Source organism: Agelaius tricolor, unplaced genomic scaffold (genome assembly GCF_023055355.1).
Source record: "Agelaius tricolor isolate 1412-34295 unplaced genomic scaffold, bAgeTri1.0.p SCAF_9, whole genome shotgun sequence".
Taxonomy (NCBI): Eukaryota; Metazoa; Chordata; class Aves; order Passeriformes; family Icteridae; genus Agelaius; species Agelaius tricolor.
The window spans coordinates 39908268-39929177 of NW_027269269.1; the positions used below are offsets into that span (position 1 = coordinate 39908268).

Genomic DNA, 20910 nt, shown 5'->3' on the forward strand with positions numbered 1-20910 from the left:
TGATTTTGCAGATGTTTGCCATGTTTTTCATGTTAATCTTCTGCTTTGATCAAATTATATAACCGAGGATAAAAAGTAATCGTTTTGTGTTTGCCCTTCACAGAATCTGGTGGAGCAACAGTCAGTAAAAATTATGATATAAATGACCTCCCTGGGCCACCATCCAAACCTCAGGTCACTGATGTTACTAAGAACAGTGTCACCCTGTCCTGGCAGCCAGGGACCCCTGGAAGCCTACCAGCTAGTGCATATATCATTGAGGCTTTCAGGTATGTGAATTATACCACTTTTAAGCTCCTTTCTTTCTAATTTTGCTTAAACCCTGGTACCAGGGTTTTGTGGTGTTCTTTTGGGCTCTACACATATCATTAGAAGCTCATTAACTGACTCAACTCCCTAGAAGGCATTGATTCATATTCTTTACATTGATTTTTTTTCTAATTTATCTCTTTTTTCTAAGTGATTAATTGGAGGACGTCTACCTATTTCTTCAGGTCAACAAGAATATAACAGAGCAATGTAGTAATTATTTGTCACTTTTCCTTTAACAGTGATGATCAGTGAGGCTCTCCTGTGGGAATGCTGCAGGTTCTTGGCTATCATAGTACAAACAATATGGAAATAAATGGGTAATCCTGAAGCCTCTCTGCAAACTTTCATTCCTGCTCTTGTTAAAGCAGTCAGTATTAAGGGGTCAAAGTGCTTTAAATTTCTTTTTTTTGGTGTTTTAGATAGATGAAAACTTCTAACTGAAAAGACCAGTATTGATAATTTAGGCTTTTATCCTGCAGCCTGAGGCTTTAAAGAATCCAGGTGCTCCCCTGCACACAACAGCAATTACTGTGTGGTACAAAAGAACTCCTGGGCTCCAATTCAGCAAGTTTGTTTGAGCACAGGCCATATTTTGACATGTATCTCTATAACACATTTCACCTTAAAAATCTGCACCTTCTTAAATGTGTTCCTTAATCCAGATATTACAAAAATGCCATATACTTCAGTTCATCTCTAAGTTAAAATTCATGTAAGAATTTTTCATAGTCACGTGCGTGCAAATTTTAGCTCAAATGTTATGTATGTAAAGAACATTACAGTATTTGCAGTATGTTGGTTTTGTTCTAGAACTTACCCTTTATGCATTGTATGAATGAAGCGATTCAAGCAACATAAACCTTGTAGCTTTCCATTTCCTTTTTCCTTTTCATATATTCAAAGATTTTTTTATCAATGCTATGCAACAAAGCATAGTAAAATAAATTTTTCTCTTTAAACTTTAGTGATGTTTCACCCTAGATAAGCTTTAATGGCATCCCATCAATAGCTTTTTAAAAAGCCAGACATTAAAAGTTATTTTAAAAGTTGTTAAAAACTCGTTAAAAGTCATTAAAACTTGTTTTAACAATCACATTTGAAATCTTTTCATATGGCGGATTGTAATCTAATTATTACAATATTGAATTGAAAATGTAATGGCAGAAAAAATATTCATATAATTTCCTCCATTTCAAAGAATGTTTTCAATTTTTTTTTTAACTTTGAGAGTGAATTTAGTTCAAGAACACTTTTCTTCCAATGACAGTTTATTGAAATAGTTTACTTAGCAGTATAGAAAATTATTCTTTCAAGAGAACTTTCCTTTCTAAGCCTTTTGTTCAAGAGTAGCCTGCTTATCATTCAAATTTACTTTACAGCTTTCTACCTTTTTCCTTTTGCAGGTATTTTAGAGAAACAGCAAAAAGTTTTACTTTTATTGCAAAGAGAAATACTTTTGACAGCTGCATTATGATTTTTAGCCGATCTACATGAGCTAACCAAAAAAAAAAAAAATTAATTTCACCCTGCTTTTACTACTTTTTTCTGCACTTAGAGTCAATCCAGGGTTACAACACTGTTCTGTGGGAACTCAGCACATCACTCTGGATGTCCAGAGTTACCGAGAGAACCCTTGGGGGTCTCGGAAATCCTGGAATGTTGCCAGGAGTGTTTGGTGGCTTGATTTTGATCCATCCACAGAAGTGACAGCAGTTTGAGGACATGAGAATCACTTTAGAGTGAAGGGTGTAAAAGGGACACATTTATAGGGTGAAATATAAACTTTAAGGTTTTTGGTACAGGGGGGTTATGGAGACAAGATGGAGGGATCAGGGCGTGTCTCGTCCTTCTTCTTTCTTCTTCTTGTCTTCCATCTTCTGTGGTGATGTTGGCACTTGGGGATTGGTTTATGGTGAAGGTGCACTTGCCAACATGGGTGAAAAGTATTGGAAAATAAAGGTAAATATCATGTACGTAGATTTTAGTATAAAAAGACAGGACCGCCCCGTGGGTGGTCAAGAGTGCCCTTGGCTGCCTTGCAGGTCAGACCTCTGTTGGGCAGACAGAAAATTTTGTAGATAAGAAACAATAAACAATCTGAAGATCGAAAAGCTGAAGAGTCCAGACTCGTCCTTTGAAACGCGTGCCACCCAAGAACCACCCTACCCGTGTCTGGGCATAGACAGACAGCTGAACCTGACACTGTTCCTTTCACAGCTTTATTGTTCTCTGGTATTAGTTTATAATCTTCCACACTGTTGTTGTTGTTGCAGTCAGTCTGTGAGCAACAGCTGGCAGACAGTGGCCAACCACGTGAAGAGCACGCTGTACACCGTGCGAGGCCTGCGCCCCAACACCATCTACCTGTTCATGGTCAGAGCCATCAACCCCCAGGGCCTGAGCGACCCCAGCCCCATGTCAGACCCTGTCCGAACCCAAGGTAAGGGGCAGGTCCAAGTTTCATGTGCTTCAGCTAAAATGGAGGGAAGGAGCTGTGGCTTCACCAGTAGGTCAGTCTGGCTGTTTGGCTTCAGCACGCTCACTGAAGGAATCGTGGTTTGAGTTTCACCAGTGAAGATGAGAGTAGTCCAATGTTTGCTGCATCTGGGGCTTAGGAGAGAAAGGTTACATCCTTAATCCTCTGTACAGTGTAGAACTTCTGGTTTGCAGTTCACTTAGACTCCATTTGCCCCTGGTTACTATTGAAAGCAATGTGAGTTACCCAAGCTTTTCTGAACAGCACTCTGAATACTCTCCTCTCCTTACTACACAGATACTTCATGGAGAATATCTTTCCTCTCCATGTCCTTTCTTCCTCTCCGTTAGTAGGGATATGCTATGATAACAAGTGTTTATAACAGGCAAGGAACTGTGTTTAGGATTATGTTTAATCAAAAGAAATGCACAACACATGTTGATTAATCTGAGCCAACATTTAGGCAGAGAATTCACATAAATTAAGGCATTTGCAGGCTAAGAATATCTAGAAGTTATTCTGAGAAAGGTATGTGCCTTCTGTTTATATACTTGTATTTCTGAATTCTTTGTATTAATCCATTGCATAAGCCAAGAGAGAAGGCTGAAGTGAAATTGCTCATTTGTAGGGTGGTGATAGGATTGGTAGCTGTGATCCTCCATTGCTACTGAATCACCTACTGAAGTCTGTTCACTTTGCATCAAGCTCAAACTGAATATAACTGCCACAAACAGATTTCCCTTCACAGCCTGGATTTTTTTTTGGTTTTGACAAGACATAGCTTGAATACTTAATTCAGGAGTGTTGTTCTGTGTTAAACATGTTGTAATACAGAAATTCATAATTCTTTGGAATCATAATTTTTTGAATCCAAAGTAATAGCCCCTGTCACAGTTAATTTGAAATTAAATCTTCTGTCTCTGTTTATTGTTATTCAGAGACTTCTGTCTCTGGAGATCTGAAGGTGCCCACGGAGAGCACATCCTGAGTCAGTCTCCACTATGTGTGTTGTAAGTTGTTTGGGTCCTTTGCTGGATGGAAAGAGATAAACAAGAGTAGGGTGGTTTTTCTTTATCACATAACCATCCAGCCTCCCTTATCCCAGCCTAGTCCTGAATAAATCTGTCCTGAAGAGTTATACCCTCAAAATAGTAATTATGGCTGCAAGAGGAAAAACAGAGCTGCTTTCTCAAAAAACTGGAAGAGTGAGTTGTGCAGGGATTTCATGGCCTGATTATCCATGGAGTATCACAAGTTTCCTTCTTTCTTATTTTCCCATTATTATAGGGTGAGTCATGCTTTTTATTGCAACAGCCTTTTAGTCTGCATAACTTATCACCTAGCTAAAAAAAAAAAAAAAAACAACTTTGTTTGGCATTTGAGTGTCAAGTATAGACTTTTTATCTGACATACTGACAAGCAATTTGATTTCAGTAAAAACATGTCTTTTAATTAGCTACAGCATGTGTTGCAGCTTCCATTTCCAGAAGCTGTTTAGCAGTCAAGCACACTGAGACATGTACAGGATTTATAGCTTCTTTGCAAGCCTGCAGTTTAATAGAATTAAATCATAAAATCAATTGAAAATTAACATAATGTTTTGATGTGATTTCTAATTATGCCTGAATTCAATTCAGGCTCACAGAAGAAGCTGACACACAGTGGAAAGCCTATTCACAGTGGCCATGGAGAAATAACAAAGCAGCTATGGCAGTGCTATAAAATAATAATTTGCAACAGGTGTCTGTGGAAGCTTTCATAGCTGAACATTTCATGTCCTGGTATTCAGTGCAGCAAATACAAATAATAGGATTTAGTGTAAATTTTCACCAGTGAACTGCAAGTAGATAACCAGGTACTTTCAAAAGGTTTGTCTTATATGAATTATGTGAAACAGGGACAGAGAAGTCAGTAACTACTCTAATGAAGGAGTTGATTTCTTGTTGGATTATTAATAGATGAAACAATATACTAAAAAATCTCTCCCAAAAAACTATCTATATTCCTATCCTGAAATCAAAATAATAATAAATAATAGTATATTCACTGAAATAAAAGATAAAAGAAAGAGGTGTCAGAGAAAATATCTAACCAATTTAATTGTGATCAGGATGTAGCTCCTTTCACCAGTTTTGCTTGAGTCATGATTCTATTATTCCAATACTTAATTGTACCCTTAGAGACAGATGAACTGCTTTTCCACCAGGAGCCTCCTAGGCTTGTGAAAATGACCCTACACTGGGAGCATCACATATGTTTTCAAGTGTACATACCAGAAAACTGAATTCCACATGTACATCTTGGCATTCACTTCTTACTGTTATCAGTCCATGTCATTCTGTTACTTCTGGACATATGTGCCATGAAAATGATGAAATGCTGTTCATACAAAATACTTTGTGGAAATGTCTCTTCCTCTGAGGGAATGCACAGGTACTTTGTTGGCTGTATACCACAGTATAAATTAAATTAAAATGCAGCCATGGATAACTATAGGTTTATTGTAGCAACAATCATAGCTTTTTGTGGATAGAAGCATAAATGATCATCCTCTAGACCAGTCTGAGTTGCAGTTTTATTTTATAATATCTGTGAGTCTTGGCTGCTTCAAATAAACATAATTTGATAGAGCACCACCTTCACTGACACTCATATTTGGATTATATTCCCTTTGGAGATCCATGGAGCCATTTTAATTTGGATATCAATAGAAGCCTGTGGCAATATTGTTTATTGGTGACTCAGAACCCATAACAACCCAGAATTAGGAATGTGGATTATTGATCATCAAAAACTACTTACTTTCAAGACCTAGAGATCCTTGATTACACTTGTTAGATTTAAAGGCTTCATTTTTAAGACAACTATTATTTCTTTTAAATAGCACTTAAAAGATAAACAGAAATCATATTGTGCCTATTCCCATATCTAAGTTAATCAGAAAGGGAAAAAACTCTTAATTATGTATCTTTTTCACAAGGACATGATGTTGATCAAAAAAATGAGGAACTGTGACTATAACTTTGACTATTGAATCCTAAGGGAAGACCAAGCAGAATTCAGAGATGCCTAGCCAGGCATGACCATAATTTATTAGTCCTTTTTTGAATATCTCTATAATCAGATTTTGACTAGAAGAAACAATTCCCCACACACACTTTGAAGGGCACGTCATCTTGAAGGGAAATTTTTTGTGGTAGATTGTTTTTGCTGGCCTTTTACTAGATGGGAATCAGTTTGGCTTCCTAAATTAAATCTTTTTTTTTTCATGTTTGCACTGGATTTCATTAGCTATGTCTGTTAAGGGAAAATTTGTTTTGCAGGGGAAAATACTATTTTTAGTATTTAATTTCTTGTGTGCATGGCATGTGGGGAGAGGAAGCTTAGTGAAAGTTTGGAAACATATAATGACTTAATGTCATGTGTGCTCTAGCAAAATAAAAAAAGCACTGTTCATTTTCTTCAATTATACTAACCAATTTGGTTCCAGACATCTGTGCAGCATTATTATTATCTGAGTGCTTTGGAGCTAGTGAACATTGCATCTCTCTCATCATTTACCCAAGCTGAGAAAACTTTGCCATCTAGTCAGAATACTCCTTTAATCATATTTATATTTCATGATTTCCTAAGTGGCTAGAGGTGGATGGTTTGTTTGCATTATTTGATATTTGTCTAGGTTTCAACCTTAGTGCTGTATTTTTTTTTATAACAGAGGATTTTCAAGTCAGGTCATTAGGCTACTCAGTACATTTTTTTTATGCCATATATAGCTCTTCTCATTAAAGTGATGCTTTCCTATGTGTGCCTGGCAGATATCAGCCCCCCAGCACAAGGTGTGGATCACAGGCAAGTCCAGAAGGAGCTGGGAGATGTCATTGTACGGCTGCACAATCCTGTTGTGCTGACACCCACGACAGTGCAAGTCACCTGGACGGTAAAGCTTCTGCTGTTCTTACCTCAACAGTGCTTTCAGTCTGCTTATTTTCCCTATTTATCCCTTCAGTGTTTTACCACCCAGTCTTGACCCCAATATGAGTGCTCTGACAACCTAACGTACAGCAGTGTGTGTACATATATATGTGTGTATATGTGTATATAAATATGGCAATGGAATAGTCATTTTCTCTTTCAAGCCAGGCAGGGTCAATGTCTTCAGTCTTCTGCTTGAAACAAGTTAGCTGTCTGACTAGAAAAACATTATAAAAATGAGCTTGTTTGAAGGATAATTGATCTGTGGATTCATTACGCTGCATGTCAGGAAATAATCAAAGTTAAATATCAACAAGAAATTCCTGTGTGAAAAAGTACTGTCTCCTTCAAGTCATAGTGAACTCTGACAATACCCTATTATTTAGTGACCTGAAAATCAAAATTATCTTTCCTACAGAGCACTTGTAGAGAAGTCAGAAGCACATGGTGCTAGTGCCTGACACACTGTCTATCATCTGGTTTGCCAGCACAAGCCTTACCCACAATGAGTGAATATCCTTTCATTAGAGAAGACCAGAGTCTTTTGGGCAGTGCTTAACAACATTTCTATTTGAGGGGTCAAACTACTGGGTAGAATTTCTAATATAGTGTTTGGCTTTCAAATTGCTCTGTTTCCCTTCCTGAGGCTTGATGGAAAGGATTTGTAAGAGTAGGAGAGCATTCCTAGGGCTCTGCACACCAGAAAAGGGTGCTTTGCTGTTGGGGCATCTGCCCAGAGGAAGAAGATCCAAGAGCTGAAGAGTGAGAGAAAAACTGCCCTGCACAACATCAAAACAGTTGTATTTTATGGGATAAATTCTGCTAAGGGGGCATTCACAATGCTCAGGGTTTTTCTTCTGCATGTCATATTGCTGAGAGCTTAATGTGTGCAGGGGATTACACAAGAGGAGATAAGAAGTGTGATGATAGATTGTGTATTATAAGGATTACTGTTGTTTTTGCACAACACAGCCATTATTATGAGGGCTTATGCACCATCCTTGTCCTGACAGATTTCAGTGGTCAGGGAACAGATTAGAATAAATAGAGAAACCCACAATTTTTTCTTCTGTGGAAGATTAAAATTTAGAGTATGTGTCACTGCATTTTGCCATCAGAAATGTCAACACGCAGCTTGGCTTTCTTAAAATGCTGCATGTTTCATCTGCAATTCCTCCAGAACAGGCTGACTAACCTTTGTGGCAAACCCTTTTGCCCAAGCAGATGGATCAGTAGTAGAAAATTTGGATGTTAGCAGAGAGTAATTGTAAACCTGGATCACATCCATGTGGTGCTCCTTCAAGTCCTTTTTTGGGTGTGGCATCTATCAGAAATACAGATTCATAGGCTGGCCCTTGCTTTAGCATGTACTGCAAAAGGAAGCTCCAGTATAAACAGAATTCAGTTTTATACCATGTAACCAACATCATTATATTTTTAATTTTTATATATATGTATATGTGTGTGTGTGTATATATATATGTATGTATGTGTGTGATATATATTCCTCTAAAACAATTTTCTGGTGCCCCTACTGAACAATGAGTGAAGAAATGGTAAGGTAAAGACAAATTGCTGGAAATGCTATGGGTCCCAGCTTATTGGGAAGATCCCTCAAAGCACCTGACAAGCCACCTCTGTGCCACCTGACAAGCACGGAGACCTCTGTAGAGGCATTTTGGAATTGCCCAGGGGAAGAAAGACACAAAGAAAGATCTCTGAAGCAGCTAATTAGAAACTACCCAGCAACCAGAACAAAAACAATTAATTAACCATAGTCTCTAGGAAAAAACCCCACTCTATCCAGAGAATAAAGTCCACACTATTAACATAAAATGGATAGATAGTGTAGCTATCATACAAAAGGACAGAAGTGCCATGAGAGTCATAAGACTCTTTGTGTGGGTTTTATGCAGTTCAAAGGGTGAATGCCAAGGAATGTCCTTGGTTACTGACTTTCTGGCATCCTGACTCACAGCAAATTAACACCATTTTCTTCTCTCCTTTATGAGATTGTTTTGGTTTTGCTTTTTCTTTTTCTTCTTTATTTCAAATTTGAGTTTAAATTTTGGAAATAGTTCCCTGTGGCTGCGTTGCAGTTTTAAAATATGCACATACATATACACACATATTTTGAAAAGAACGTCAGGCTTACAATGTCAGTGTTAAAAAATAAGAAGAGGAATGTCAAAAGTTAAATTTTCATTGCCACTTAAATTTATTCCTCTCGTGTGTAGATATTAAAATATAGCTGTAATTATCTGGTCACATAGAGGATCTCTTCTTCATGGAGCTATTAAACATTTCTTTTTATCTTCTTTATTCTCTGTGTGGTGCCAGGTCTTATTAAATTCATAGCATTGAAACCTTGCATTGAATAAAAATTATTATTTTGTCGCACATGCTTGCTTATCTGTCATGCTCTCAACCGTAACATTTGTGTGCTTCACAAATAATACTGAATTTAACATCACAATGATAAAAATATGTCATTATCCTAACTTTACACATAGAGAGGTGAGGTGCAGAGATAGTTATTGCTGATGAGACTTGTGGAGGCAGACATGCTCACTGTTGTCAAATGGCTAATTTTAAGCCTTGAACATGATTTATTTTTACTTTTATTAAAACATTTCACGTTGCAAGAGCATATTCCGTACTCAGAGAGCTTTTTTAGCTGACCTCAGCTATGGGTCAGCACTTCTAGCCTCAGTGGGCATTAAACTGAAAGTTTCATTAGTGACCAAATATGAAATGTTCCCCGGCATTATAAAGAAACCCTGTGGCACAAGCAGGAATAAAAAAATCAGTCCTTCAACATGGCAAAAGAATTGCTGCTTTGAAATCCTTACTGACTTTTTGGAGCTAGCAGGCAGAAGGATAATTTATTTACCTCTAGTTTTTGGTTATTTTTTTTTTAATTTGATGTAGATTTTAAATGAATGTACTTCACTGGAAGCTTCAGGAGTCAGGTCCAGATTATCATCCCCATTTGCCTTGTTCCTGTAGGATACATAAATGCTAGTGCAGTTTGAATTTCCAGAGACTCCTGTGAGTCTGTGCCAGGGAGATCAGCACAGCATGCAAGCTACTCTGCCCAGCTGGAGAATTGCTATGGGTATTGCTGTGGGAGCAGAGGATTTCTTAGGATATTTTGGGATAGAAATTTGCATGCTACAGAGCATATTTCAAAATGTATTTAGGGTGCAGACTAGCAGGTTTACTTGAAAGGAGTTTATATCTGCAGCAGAAGCTGCATTATGAGTTTCTTGCCATTGTTTTAACAACCTAATAGCCATTGAACCTGTCTTGTGTTCAGCTATGGCATGTGCAGGGAAAATTAGCTTCCTGCTCTGCAGAAATGGTTTTGTAGATGCCTCCTGCACCATGGACTTTTAAAGAGGGGGAGAAGGAGCACACAGGACCAATTCTGCTGGTAGATCACATTAGATCAGTGTTGAGTACCACCCACCCATATATATATATATAATTACAGTGGTCTCTTGAGGTTTAATTTAGTGCTGATCCAGGAGCATCTGCATGTTCTCCCTTTGAGGGAGCAAATGTGTCTTTATATCAGCAACTCTTGCAGATCTTTTGAGTTGATATCACCCACTAGAAATATTCTCTGCACCCAGTATTCAACACAGAGAATTCCTGCAACTGCTGAAATAATGCTGAGTAATTTGTGTAAGGAAGTGGCAACCATTTACATTCTTTATCCTTTCATCAAGCCAGAGTGCATGTTTCTGCAGCTCTGCCTGCGTGTGAATGTGTGCCAAACTTGCAGTTGCATAGCTGAATTAATGTCTTTAATCATATAAGGATATTTTTAGTAGCCTGCTTGTGGCATGACACATCATTACCACAGAAATGGAGAAAATTGTGAAGTCACTGTCACTTTGTATTAAATATGACTGTGTAACTGTAGATAAACATACACACATGTATACACACATGTGTGTATGTATATGTGAAATATACCTGTCCTACCTCTCAAAAATATTTCTGGTTAAACCATGTAATTATCCAAGAGTAATTTTTGGATTAGTTTGGAAACTTTGAACAAAATTTAAAAATCCACCTTTCTCAGTAAGTAAAGTGCCCTCTGAGTAGTTTCCCAACATTTTGAACCTACAGAAGGCCCTGTTCATACAGACTAGCTTTAATTTGGTATGAGAAACAGCTTTGTATCCTCTCCTTGATACTGAATGTGACTGGATGTTTATAGAAAACATTAAAAATGTCTAATATTTTCTTTTGTTGGTACCCTCCCAGACTCTGAATGATGAAATAATGTCAATAATCTGCTATTTGGGCAGATCACTCTGCCCAGCTGTAATCAAGTTACTAATTGACAGCTCTGTGAGATTCAAGCAAGCCTCAAATCAAGCTAGTTTATAGCACCCATAAATGTGACAGCCTTGTGGCACTACTGCATTCTGCTTTCATAGTCCTTCTATGGAATATGAAAGCCTTTAGCCTTTCAATTTAAGATCTTTGAGGTCTGGGAGGAAAAGATGTGTATGGACAATTTGTCTGGAAGTAGATACAAAAGTCTGAGGAACTGAAAGTTGGTATTCTTTAGTTATTATCTTCTCAGGGAGTTGGGGGGTGGGTTTCTGTTTGTGCCATGCTGTACAAAATGCTTTCCACACTGTGTTATAGCAACACCGTGCTACTGTTCAGTCAGGTCAGTTCTGAATTTTCAGTTTTCTCCACTAGGCAGCAGTCAGTAGAGCTTAAAAATAGAGCAAAATGGGAAGTTCTAACAAAGTTATGCCATCTTTCAGTGTACCTTCTAACTAAGAAGTAAAGCAAGAATCAAACTCAGTGCTTGATTATTAAACATCATAACCTTATATTGTAATTTAGGTTAAAAATCTCTATTGCAAAGTGGATGAAAGCATTATTTTTTCTGAATTTTGTAGTAAATGTGAGGGTCATAAAGTCTTTATATCCATAAAACATTTAGTTAATCAAAGTCAAACATGGATAAAAACAGTTTACTCTGATTTACAGACTCCCTTCATCTGGAAACAGCTGCTTAATGTTCTTCTTAAAAACACAGCTTGATTCTTTCAGTATTAACAAGCTATTATTGTGAGTTATATCCCTCTTTCAGTGCATAAATTCACTTAAAGTGAATGCAGAGAAGTTTATAAAATGCAAGCTTAATGTTGTTGTAACATATGTTGCAAGGTTTTAACAGTGACAGTTTTGATGAAAGACATTTCTGCCTTGCTTTCATAAATAAAACTTTCTTCTTGCTTGCCTTGCTTTTTAATGTCTAAGAATCTGTGTCCCCTCTGAATGCCTCCAATAAACTGTAACAAGATTATAGGAGGAGCATAATGGAGCATGGTTTGTGTTTTCAGCCTTAAATTCATTTAATCTTAAGAGTAGTCAAACAAATGTTTCTCTAATTCTGGAATATCTTTGAGCAAGCAAATTGACAAAAGCATAAAGAATACCCTACTTGTTGAGTCTAAGTTATAACACAGAATTACCAAACAGCCTGCTCTATGGCCTTGTTATTTGTACTGCACTTTCTTTGCTCCTTTTTTGGCAGCTACAGAAGCAGTTTGGTTTGGTTTACTTTTAGCAATCAAATTGGTTTTGGTTTTTTGGTGTTTTTTCCCAGGAAAAATCTGTGCAAGAATCATAATGCCTTGATTTTTGGCTTTTTTGTTTTTTTGGAAGATAAATAGATGCATGCAACCTCTCCAAGATAAAACACATAGAAAGCTCTTCTTCAAATAAAAAACCCATTCATAGGGTAAAATTGTTAAACTTCCATGGTCCAATCTTGAATTCTGCTTGCCTAGCAACAAATAAAATATAAACCAAAACCAACATTCCATCTCCGTCTGATGGCCTGAGAGCATCACAACCCCAGGATGCAAAGGGGCTGCACAGGCTGTGAACACAAGAAACAGCACATGTCTTTGGAAGTTGTTTTCTCTGCATCTGTCTTATGTTTATTTTAATTTGCTGTGCATTTCATGAGCTGTGAGCCAAGTAATGGACTAATTGTAAGCATGTAGGATATCTTCAAAGACTTGTCCTTTTCTGAAAGAATTTGTTTTTCTTTTCTTCTCCTATTTCAGCACATCAGTAGCCAAGCTGTGCTTAGTAAGTTTACATGCAGCAAGCCTTATGCCAAAGTTTTCTTTTCATGATTTATTGCAGGGGTGGGGGCCTTGTTTTATGATTTAAGGTGGTATTTCTCATGATATATAGAGCTGGAGAAGGCAAAGCAGAAAGAAACATTCTGTAACCAGTAATGTGAGACAAATACTCTTTGTAGACAATTAATCAACATCGACTTCCAAGAAGGTGTGGGAACCCAGGACATCCCTCTGGCTGTCCAGAACAGCCAAGATCCCTGCCAGGGGGCTCAGAAGCCCTGGCACGGAGGCCAAAACACCTGTGGGTTTGATTATGACCCGTGGAGCAAATTACCAACCTTATATGAAGATCAGCAAGCCTCAACAGTTTAGGTAGAATATTAGTGAAGTTATCACGGGGTGAAAAAGTAGATTTTGGGGCTTCTGGAATGGGGGTTCAGGAGGCAAGATGGAGGAATCTGGGCCTTTCTCCTTCTTCTTCTTGGCCTCCATCTTCTGCTGCGATGTTGGCGCTTACAGATTGGTCTAGAGTAGAAGCTCACTGTCTAACATAGGTGATAGGTATTGGAAAGTAATTGTAAACATTGTACACATAGTTTTTGGTATAAATACATAACACCGCCCCAGGGGCAGGCAGAGTGCCTGCAACTGTCCTGCTGGATGGACCTCAGCAGGGCAGGAGAAAGAATTTTATAGATAAGATACAATAAACAACCTTGAGATCAAGAACTGAAGAGCTCTGACTCCTTCTTCAAGCACCAGGCTGGGAAAAGAGACTTTTAACAATCTCGGGGTTGCAGTGACCACCAAAAGATCCTGGGAAAAAGGTAGTTGGATTAATAAATTCAGCGTTGTAACTGTGAATTTTCTCTTTTCGATGAGGACAGAAGTATTCTAGGCAGCTGTTTGTTTTCTTTTTGCGCAGTTTGTTGGGGTTTGTTTGTTTGTTGGGGCGTTTGTTTGTTTGTTTGTTTGCTGCAATGTGTTTGTTGATTTGTTGCCATTCCCAGGTGGACCGGCAGTCCCAGTTTATCCAGGGCTACCGCGTGCTGTACCGCCAGACCTCGGGCCTGCCCGTCCCAGCCACGTGGCAGAACCTGGAGGTCAAAGTGCCCACCGAGCGCAGTGCCGTCCTCGTCAGCCTCAAAAAGGGGGTCACCTATGAGATCAAGGTCCGCCCTTACTTCAATGAGTTCCAAGGCATGGACAGTGAATCCAAGTCTGCTCGTACCACAGAGGAAGGTTGGTAAAAGGGGCACCCCTTGGGTGATAAAATTGGGTACTTCCACAAAAAAATTAACACATTCAGTAGATGCAGTTCTACAGATATTTCCCTTAACTCCTCATATTATCTTTGCAATTATATTGGTGTTCATGTATTCAAAAAAAAGCAACGAGCTTTCATAGCTGGCACTGGAGGTTATTCTGTGACTGCATGTGTTCATCTCTGTTTCTTCCACGCGATTTCTGTTTGTTACACACTGAGGTGATGTTAAAATTTGATATTATATTCAGTTTTGTGCTGTAAATATCCCCTGAGAAAGCACTGTGCTGGTCTTATATTCTTCTAGCTGATGCATCCTTCTAAGGTACAGGTGGCTTTTGGTCTTCCAAAAAGTGTTCACTGCAGCCTTTCTTTTGTAACCACTGCTGTTGCAATGAAAGACCTTGGTCTGCACTTTGAAAATAAAATAAATGCAAGCTCTCACAGATGAGTGTTTGATACTAAGCACATCCTTCTGAATGGGTAATAATGTAGATGAACAGTTGGCTGGGAAACGAGGAGTAGTGAAGGACATATATTTAACTAGTCTGGAGAAACTCCAGTCTCAAGGGCACACCACTTCACAGTTTCTGTTAGCACAGTGTTCATGAAATTGCCCTGGTTCAGTACTGCAGAGGATTCCCCTGAGCACCTTTGAAGCCTCTCTGAAACAGTCAGGATTCAGACAGAGTGAACAGTTTATACTTCTGAAATGCTCAGCTTTTATATCTATAGCATTTAGCCTTGTATATAGTTGTGCCAAAGCATGTGCACTCCAGGGCTGCTGGCTTTTTTTTTTTTTTTGAAAAGTAAAGACACTGGGGTGAGATGTAAGTCATTGTAATCATTTGCTGTTAGAAACCCACCTTTCTACCTATGTAATGCAGTCTTTGCCTGGAGAATCTCTCCTGTAAAAGTAGGATGGTCCTGACAGTGAGGGGTTCATCTTCTCTCTGTGTCACTGATTTTTTGATTTTTTTTAAAGCAAGAGAAAGAAATACTGGTGAAGTTTTAAGACGTTCATATGGTTTCAATGGGTTTTGAGTGCACTCTTTCCTTCCTATTGAAAGTGCATCTTAATCATTTACAGTGGTCTCCTGAGGTTTAATTTAGTGCTGATTGCCAAGTACTCTTGAATTCTGGAACAGACTTGCTTATTACTCACTTTTCTCTTTGATTTGTTATGAATTTTACCCAACATGTAAGTAAAACTGAAGATAACTTGGTTGCACTTTGCACTTTATGGATGAGGAAATTCAGTGTCCTGAAACACGTAGAAGAGTGTGCAGGAAGGCAGTTTTCAAGTCTGGTTTGGAATTTGGGATTTTATGGTCCCCAGTTCTTTGTTCAAACTATAAAGCCCATATCAGTTGGTGAAGAATATATTTGCAGCACTCTGAACAAAGGATTTTTTAATAAAAAAGAAAATTTTAAAAATACTTTAAAATATTTCTACAGATTTTCCTCTTGTCCAATTTCAATTGATTTTTAGTGTTTGTTTAGTTCATCTGTTTCTTGCTAAAGGTAAATTAAGAACTACTGAAAAAGAGAGAAGGTCTTATACCTCCTGTCTATTTCTATAAAATACTTGAGGAATGACATTCGTTTTTATAAACCTTAGCTCCCAGCAGAGCCTGTCAAGTAATTTCCTACCTTAAAGGACACTTTGTTCATGTGGAATAGCTTTCCACATAGTGAAGATTTAAAAAAAATATTCCTGCCTGCAGATATGTATAACTCACAGCCTAGGATCTGCTTTGTAGATTAATATAACCTTCAAGGAGTCTGTTTACAAGAATCTCCTCTGAAAAAACGTCAGCAAAGGACCTGTAATATTATCACCAGAAAAATGTCAGGTCCTATAAAAAAATTCTTCCTTTTCCTTAGGTGACAAAATTAGGTACTTCCACAAGAAAATAAGAAATTCAGTAGATGCAGTTCTACAAATATTTCCTTTAATTCCTCATATTATCTTTGCAATTATATTGGTGTTCTTGTATTCAAAAATAGTATCAACTAAAGGTTTACTGACGGTGGTTTGCTCCCCTTCCACTGAAGAAAGATGGCAGTCTGTTTAAAGGTGCTCTGTTGCCTGTGATTCCATTTCAAAAATGGGCTTTTTTTAGACTTGACTTTTAAAAAATGCTAGCTATAGTATTTTTAGAAAATAATTTGTAAAGTGATACAAGTGTTGGAAGTTTTTTTTGCAACATCAAAGCAAATATCCCTGGTAAAGGCAAAGTACGACTGAAAGGTAGCGGCAACTTTCTGCTGGATTGGATTTTACGTGCAATATTACTTCTGAGGCCTACCTCTAAAAATCAATTTTGCTGCAGTTAGACTTTTCCTCTAGATCAGACATTTGTAACAGTTCAGTATCCATCCATCTCCTGCCTCTTTGGCCTTGTGAAGGTAACAAATGGAATTCTGTTTGGCTGCGTCTGGAAAAGATGAGCAGCGATTTGGGTTCTTTCATATCTGTAAGAAGAAGCTGAGCACTGGAATAATTGACCTGTCAAGAAGCAGGCAAGGTGTTCTCCACAAGCCAGCAGCAAGGGAAATGAGAAAACGGTTTTAAAAATGTTATTTTTCAATGTGATCTGTTTAATAACTGCAGCAGTGTCAGACGAGTGGCTTAATTTATATCACGGTGCCAGCTTACAGAGTGATTTTATCAGAGGGAGGAAGCTGAACTGGTACATTCTAACATGTGTACACACATACAGTGGGAGCCAATTTGAAGATTTTATTTTATAATTTTCACTATTTCTTTCATACTTTCTCTAGAGACAGATTATTTTTTTTTTCTCAGTTGCATCCACTGTAAAATCTCCTTTGGAATTACATTATGGAGTAGTACTTGTCCTGCATCTTGTTTGTCACCACAAAAATATGACAGGAATGGAAGTCTCCCTAGCTTTTATCAGCTGCTCTCTGTCAGATTCTGCTCACTTTAATGCAGCTCTTAAAATGATATTTCCACAGCTGCATTCATTAACTGCAATTTTAATTTTGCTTCACATTTATCCCATGTCCTCAAAAAACCTCAAAAACACCAACACACCCTGGTAGAATATTAACTAGAATGTTCATGCAGTTTAAATGTAAAAGCAAATGAATACAGTATGGGGTTTTTTTAAATTTTAGAGTATGCTATTCATTTTACATTTCTTTTGCATTCACACTCCCCTTTCCCCTCAGGTATGCATATATAAGATGTTATATTTCTGAATGCCCTTTTTGTTTCAGTAGGGAAAGTAAATATGTTTGAGCAAGTTGTTCCATTGTACTTAAAACCAGAAAGAGTTATGCAGCATTAAGCTTTGCCATTTTTATGATTATTATTTTCACATAAAATATTCTAATTAATATCACACCCATACGTTTATTCTCGGTTTTATTGTTATTGAATAACTTGAAGACTTTTAAAATGCTAATTTTTTACTGTGTGGCAAATTATTTCACTTGCCATAAAATACACAATGCAACTATTTTTTCACCAATTTTATGCTTTGCACGATTGCAAGGAGTAGCCCAAGGCAACCTTTCCATGCTTCACTCGAGCTGGCAAAGAGTCAAATTGTCCACAATTCAGCTCCATTTCTCCCCTCCAGTTCCCTGTTTCTCTGCAACAGGCAAGGTCATAAGGACTCTACCAAGCATTATTAGCTTCGCAGCTGAACCAGCATCTGAAAATGTAGTTGTCGAAACGTGAAGCCTCCCAGGACTGTAATATGTGTTTCATTTTTCATCTAAAATATTTTTATTTCTGCTGTAATCCTGTGTGGTTCCTTGTCCTCACCTCTGATACCCTAGTTTGCAGTTGTGTGATTCCTGCAGCAGAGCATTCCAATTTTTCAGGGTTATGAGGGTAAAGATTTGAGCTCGGCTCTATGAGCCTGTGCCAGGTCACGTGCTGAGAAGCTTCCAACGTGGGAACACAGCCAGCCTCAAAGAAGCTGTGGAGAACAATAGAAATATCTGAATTGACTCAGGAGGCTTGAACACTTCTGATATCTGTAGCTGTGCTTATTTGTGTTAAACATGCCAGACTTAAATGCAAAGATGCCAGGGGCTCTTGGCTTTTCTGAGAAACATGGTCCGAGGATGAGCATGGATATCTGTTAAAGATAAGACTAAAATTCTGGTGCCATAGAGTTTAGCAGTGAAGAAGTCACTCTGGCCAGGGGGCTGGAGTCAGGGAGCTTTGACAGCCCAAACCACGTTGTTATCTAGGGTTGAAGTTGGGGCAGGAGAGTGATAAACATTTTAGGTATGATGTCTACCATAAGTTTTCAAAATCAGCTTTCATATTTCAAAATAAATGTTTTAAGATCAGATTAAAAGCAATGAAAAATATATGAAAGACAAATTCCACAAGTATTTATTAAAGACAAAGACACCTCCCTAGAACAGAAGGTGTCTGAGCTACAGCCTCCTGTGAACTGGAAAATTGTCCTGGAGAGGTATCACTCCATGCTTGCTTTATTAGTTCACACTTTTCTGGCCTCGTTCTATTAGTTTCATTGAAGACTGGGTAGGTGGACTGGGAGAGATGGAATAAATGAATTCTAGGACCAGTTCCAAGCAGCTGCTATCCATCAGCTCTTCCCCCCAGGGACTATACCTTAATATAACACAGCCAACCTCTGTGGCCTAGCTTGCCACTGTGGTGGGGTTCAAACACTTGCCTGGGAGCAAGGGAAGGATGAGGGGGGCTGCAAGAAGTTTTAGGTGGCTGAGCAGAGCCCTATTGACAGTCCTCTGCCCTGGCAGCCACAGCCATGCTAGGAGAGCCCAGTATGGATATGGTAGATGCTCACAGAGCATTTTCATAGCAGGGCTCCTGCACCACTTCCCTGAGCCAACAGAAGCACCCTGCTGCTGGTGTAGCTGCAAGAGGGGCTTTGTCAGCATAGCTGTGGTCACTAATAACTATGTTTTTAAATTTTTTTTTGGCGTTTCTAGACAACAAGCAGGGCTGGCAAGCAGTTGTCTTGTAAAATTGGCCTCGATGTGCAGTGACCAGCCAAACAGCTGTGAATGGTTGAACTGAACATGACTCTGAAGAGAAAGCAATTTGCCTGGGGGCAGAAAAGGACAGAAGTATATATGTGACCTAACTTAGCACCTGCTCTATTCACTGGTTTTTGATGTAAAGCCATGAACATTTTAAACCTTTTCCAGTTTGGACATGCAGTTCTATGTTTGAACCTGGTATTGTCTTCCTGGAGAACAAACAAAAAAGGGTCATTAAATGTTGGCTGCTCACATCATTATTAAACCATGTAAAAATAGAAGAACCAAACAGCTTTCAGGCCAGGTGAAGCAGCCTCACATGTGACTTAGTTGATACATCCATGGTTATTCATGCATATTATGGAAAACAAAGACAAATGTGAGAACAGTTCCAATGCAAACTTAAGAAATGCCAAATATAAATAAATCAGGAGTGATTTGTATTGATTCTCCATTGCCACAAATTCCACATTGTCATTCAGCCCTGTGCTTCTCTTCAGAAGGGCATTTTTCAACATTGTCAGTGCCTGACAAAAGTGCATCCCTAGGAGTGTGAGTTTTCTACACTGCCTGCTTGATCTTGCACTGCTTCAGCAAAATACATGTCCTGGCAAATGGATTAATGCCTTGCTTCTGTTTGCTCCCTCTCCTTGGTGTAGCTCCAAGTGCTCCTCCTCAGTCTGTCACTGTCCTGACAGTTGGAAATCACAACAGCACAAGCATCAGCATCTCCTGGGATCCTCCCCCTCCAGATCACCAAAATGGAGTCATCCAGGAGTACAAGGTACACACCATGTCTGATGGGAGGGTTCTGTGTTTAGGGAAACAGCCTGCTTGAATTACAGAACAAAGCACTGTTTATGGATTTAGGTTCTGAAAGCATTTACAGCTGCCCATGTAATTATATGGAGAAAGAGGACTGACTGCTTATGGATTTCTTTATTATTATTATCATTATTATTACTATTATTATTACTACTGTTATTTTAAAAAGCAAAAACACCATGAGATTGATATGAAAGAGAGCTATAATTTCTAGCCAGTTTATAGTTATTATCCTTCTAGCTTTTCCCTGCTGTGGAACAAGAAGAAGAGGGGATATTTTTGTAAGGGGCTTCTGCACTCCAAAGACAGGCAGTGAAGTCCCTGTGTTGGAGTACCTTCAATCTGGCAGCAAAGCTGGCAGGAAAGTTGCTTCTTATTTCCTCTGCAAAAATGCTAATCCTAACACTTCAAGGTCAAAGTCAAGGACTGTGGTTCTGGGAGAATTCAAGACTTCTTCCAAGTATTATCTTTGTCAAGCTTCAAAACTTAAAGTGCCAGGTTGTTTGCTCTGAAAAACAGGTTGAACACAGCTAGTATATCCAAAGTTTGCTACATGAGAGTTTCTTGCATTGGTTGTATTTTCTTCCTTTTTGTTGCTATGATGGCTCACAATATCCACTCCTTATACATTAAATGTTGCTTTAGCCTGTAGTTTTATACTAAGATCACTTTTGCACAAGGATATTTTCACAACATTAACAAAAAATGTACTCTGTTATTCAGGTGGAGAAAATGATTGGGTGAGGTTCAGCCTTGTCACAGCACAGTTTGGTAAATTAACCTTGCTGTGGCTGGCCTATATACACCAAATGTGAAATGTTTAATTGAAATAGATCAGGGCAGCTTTCTTGACAGTCCCACAAAGGGGTGGAAGTGGTGACTGCCGTTTGTTTCACATAAAAAGATTTTTT

General features: G+C 38.4%; 1 protein-coding gene across 14 annotated transcripts in view; it reads left to right on the forward strand.

Moving 5' to 3' along the window:
* The window catches only part of ROBO2 (roundabout guidance receptor 2), a 1036281-nt gene that overhangs the window by 943390 nt on the left and 71981 nt on the right, over window positions 1–20910 (forward strand). For all 14 annotated transcript variants that reach the window (XM_071433684.1, XM_071433685.1, XM_071433686.1 and 11 more), the window contains 5 exons: window positions 104–269; window positions 2586–2752; window positions 6604–6725; window positions 13902–14133; window positions 19834–19958. In XM_071433684.1, coding sequence (XP_071289785.1) covers window positions 104–269; window positions 2586–2752; window positions 6604–6725; window positions 13902–14133; window positions 19834–19958 — 812 coding nt within the window. The remainder of the gene's footprint in view (window positions 1–103; window positions 270–2585; window positions 2753–6603; window positions 6726–13901; window positions 14134–19833; window positions 19959–20910) is intronic.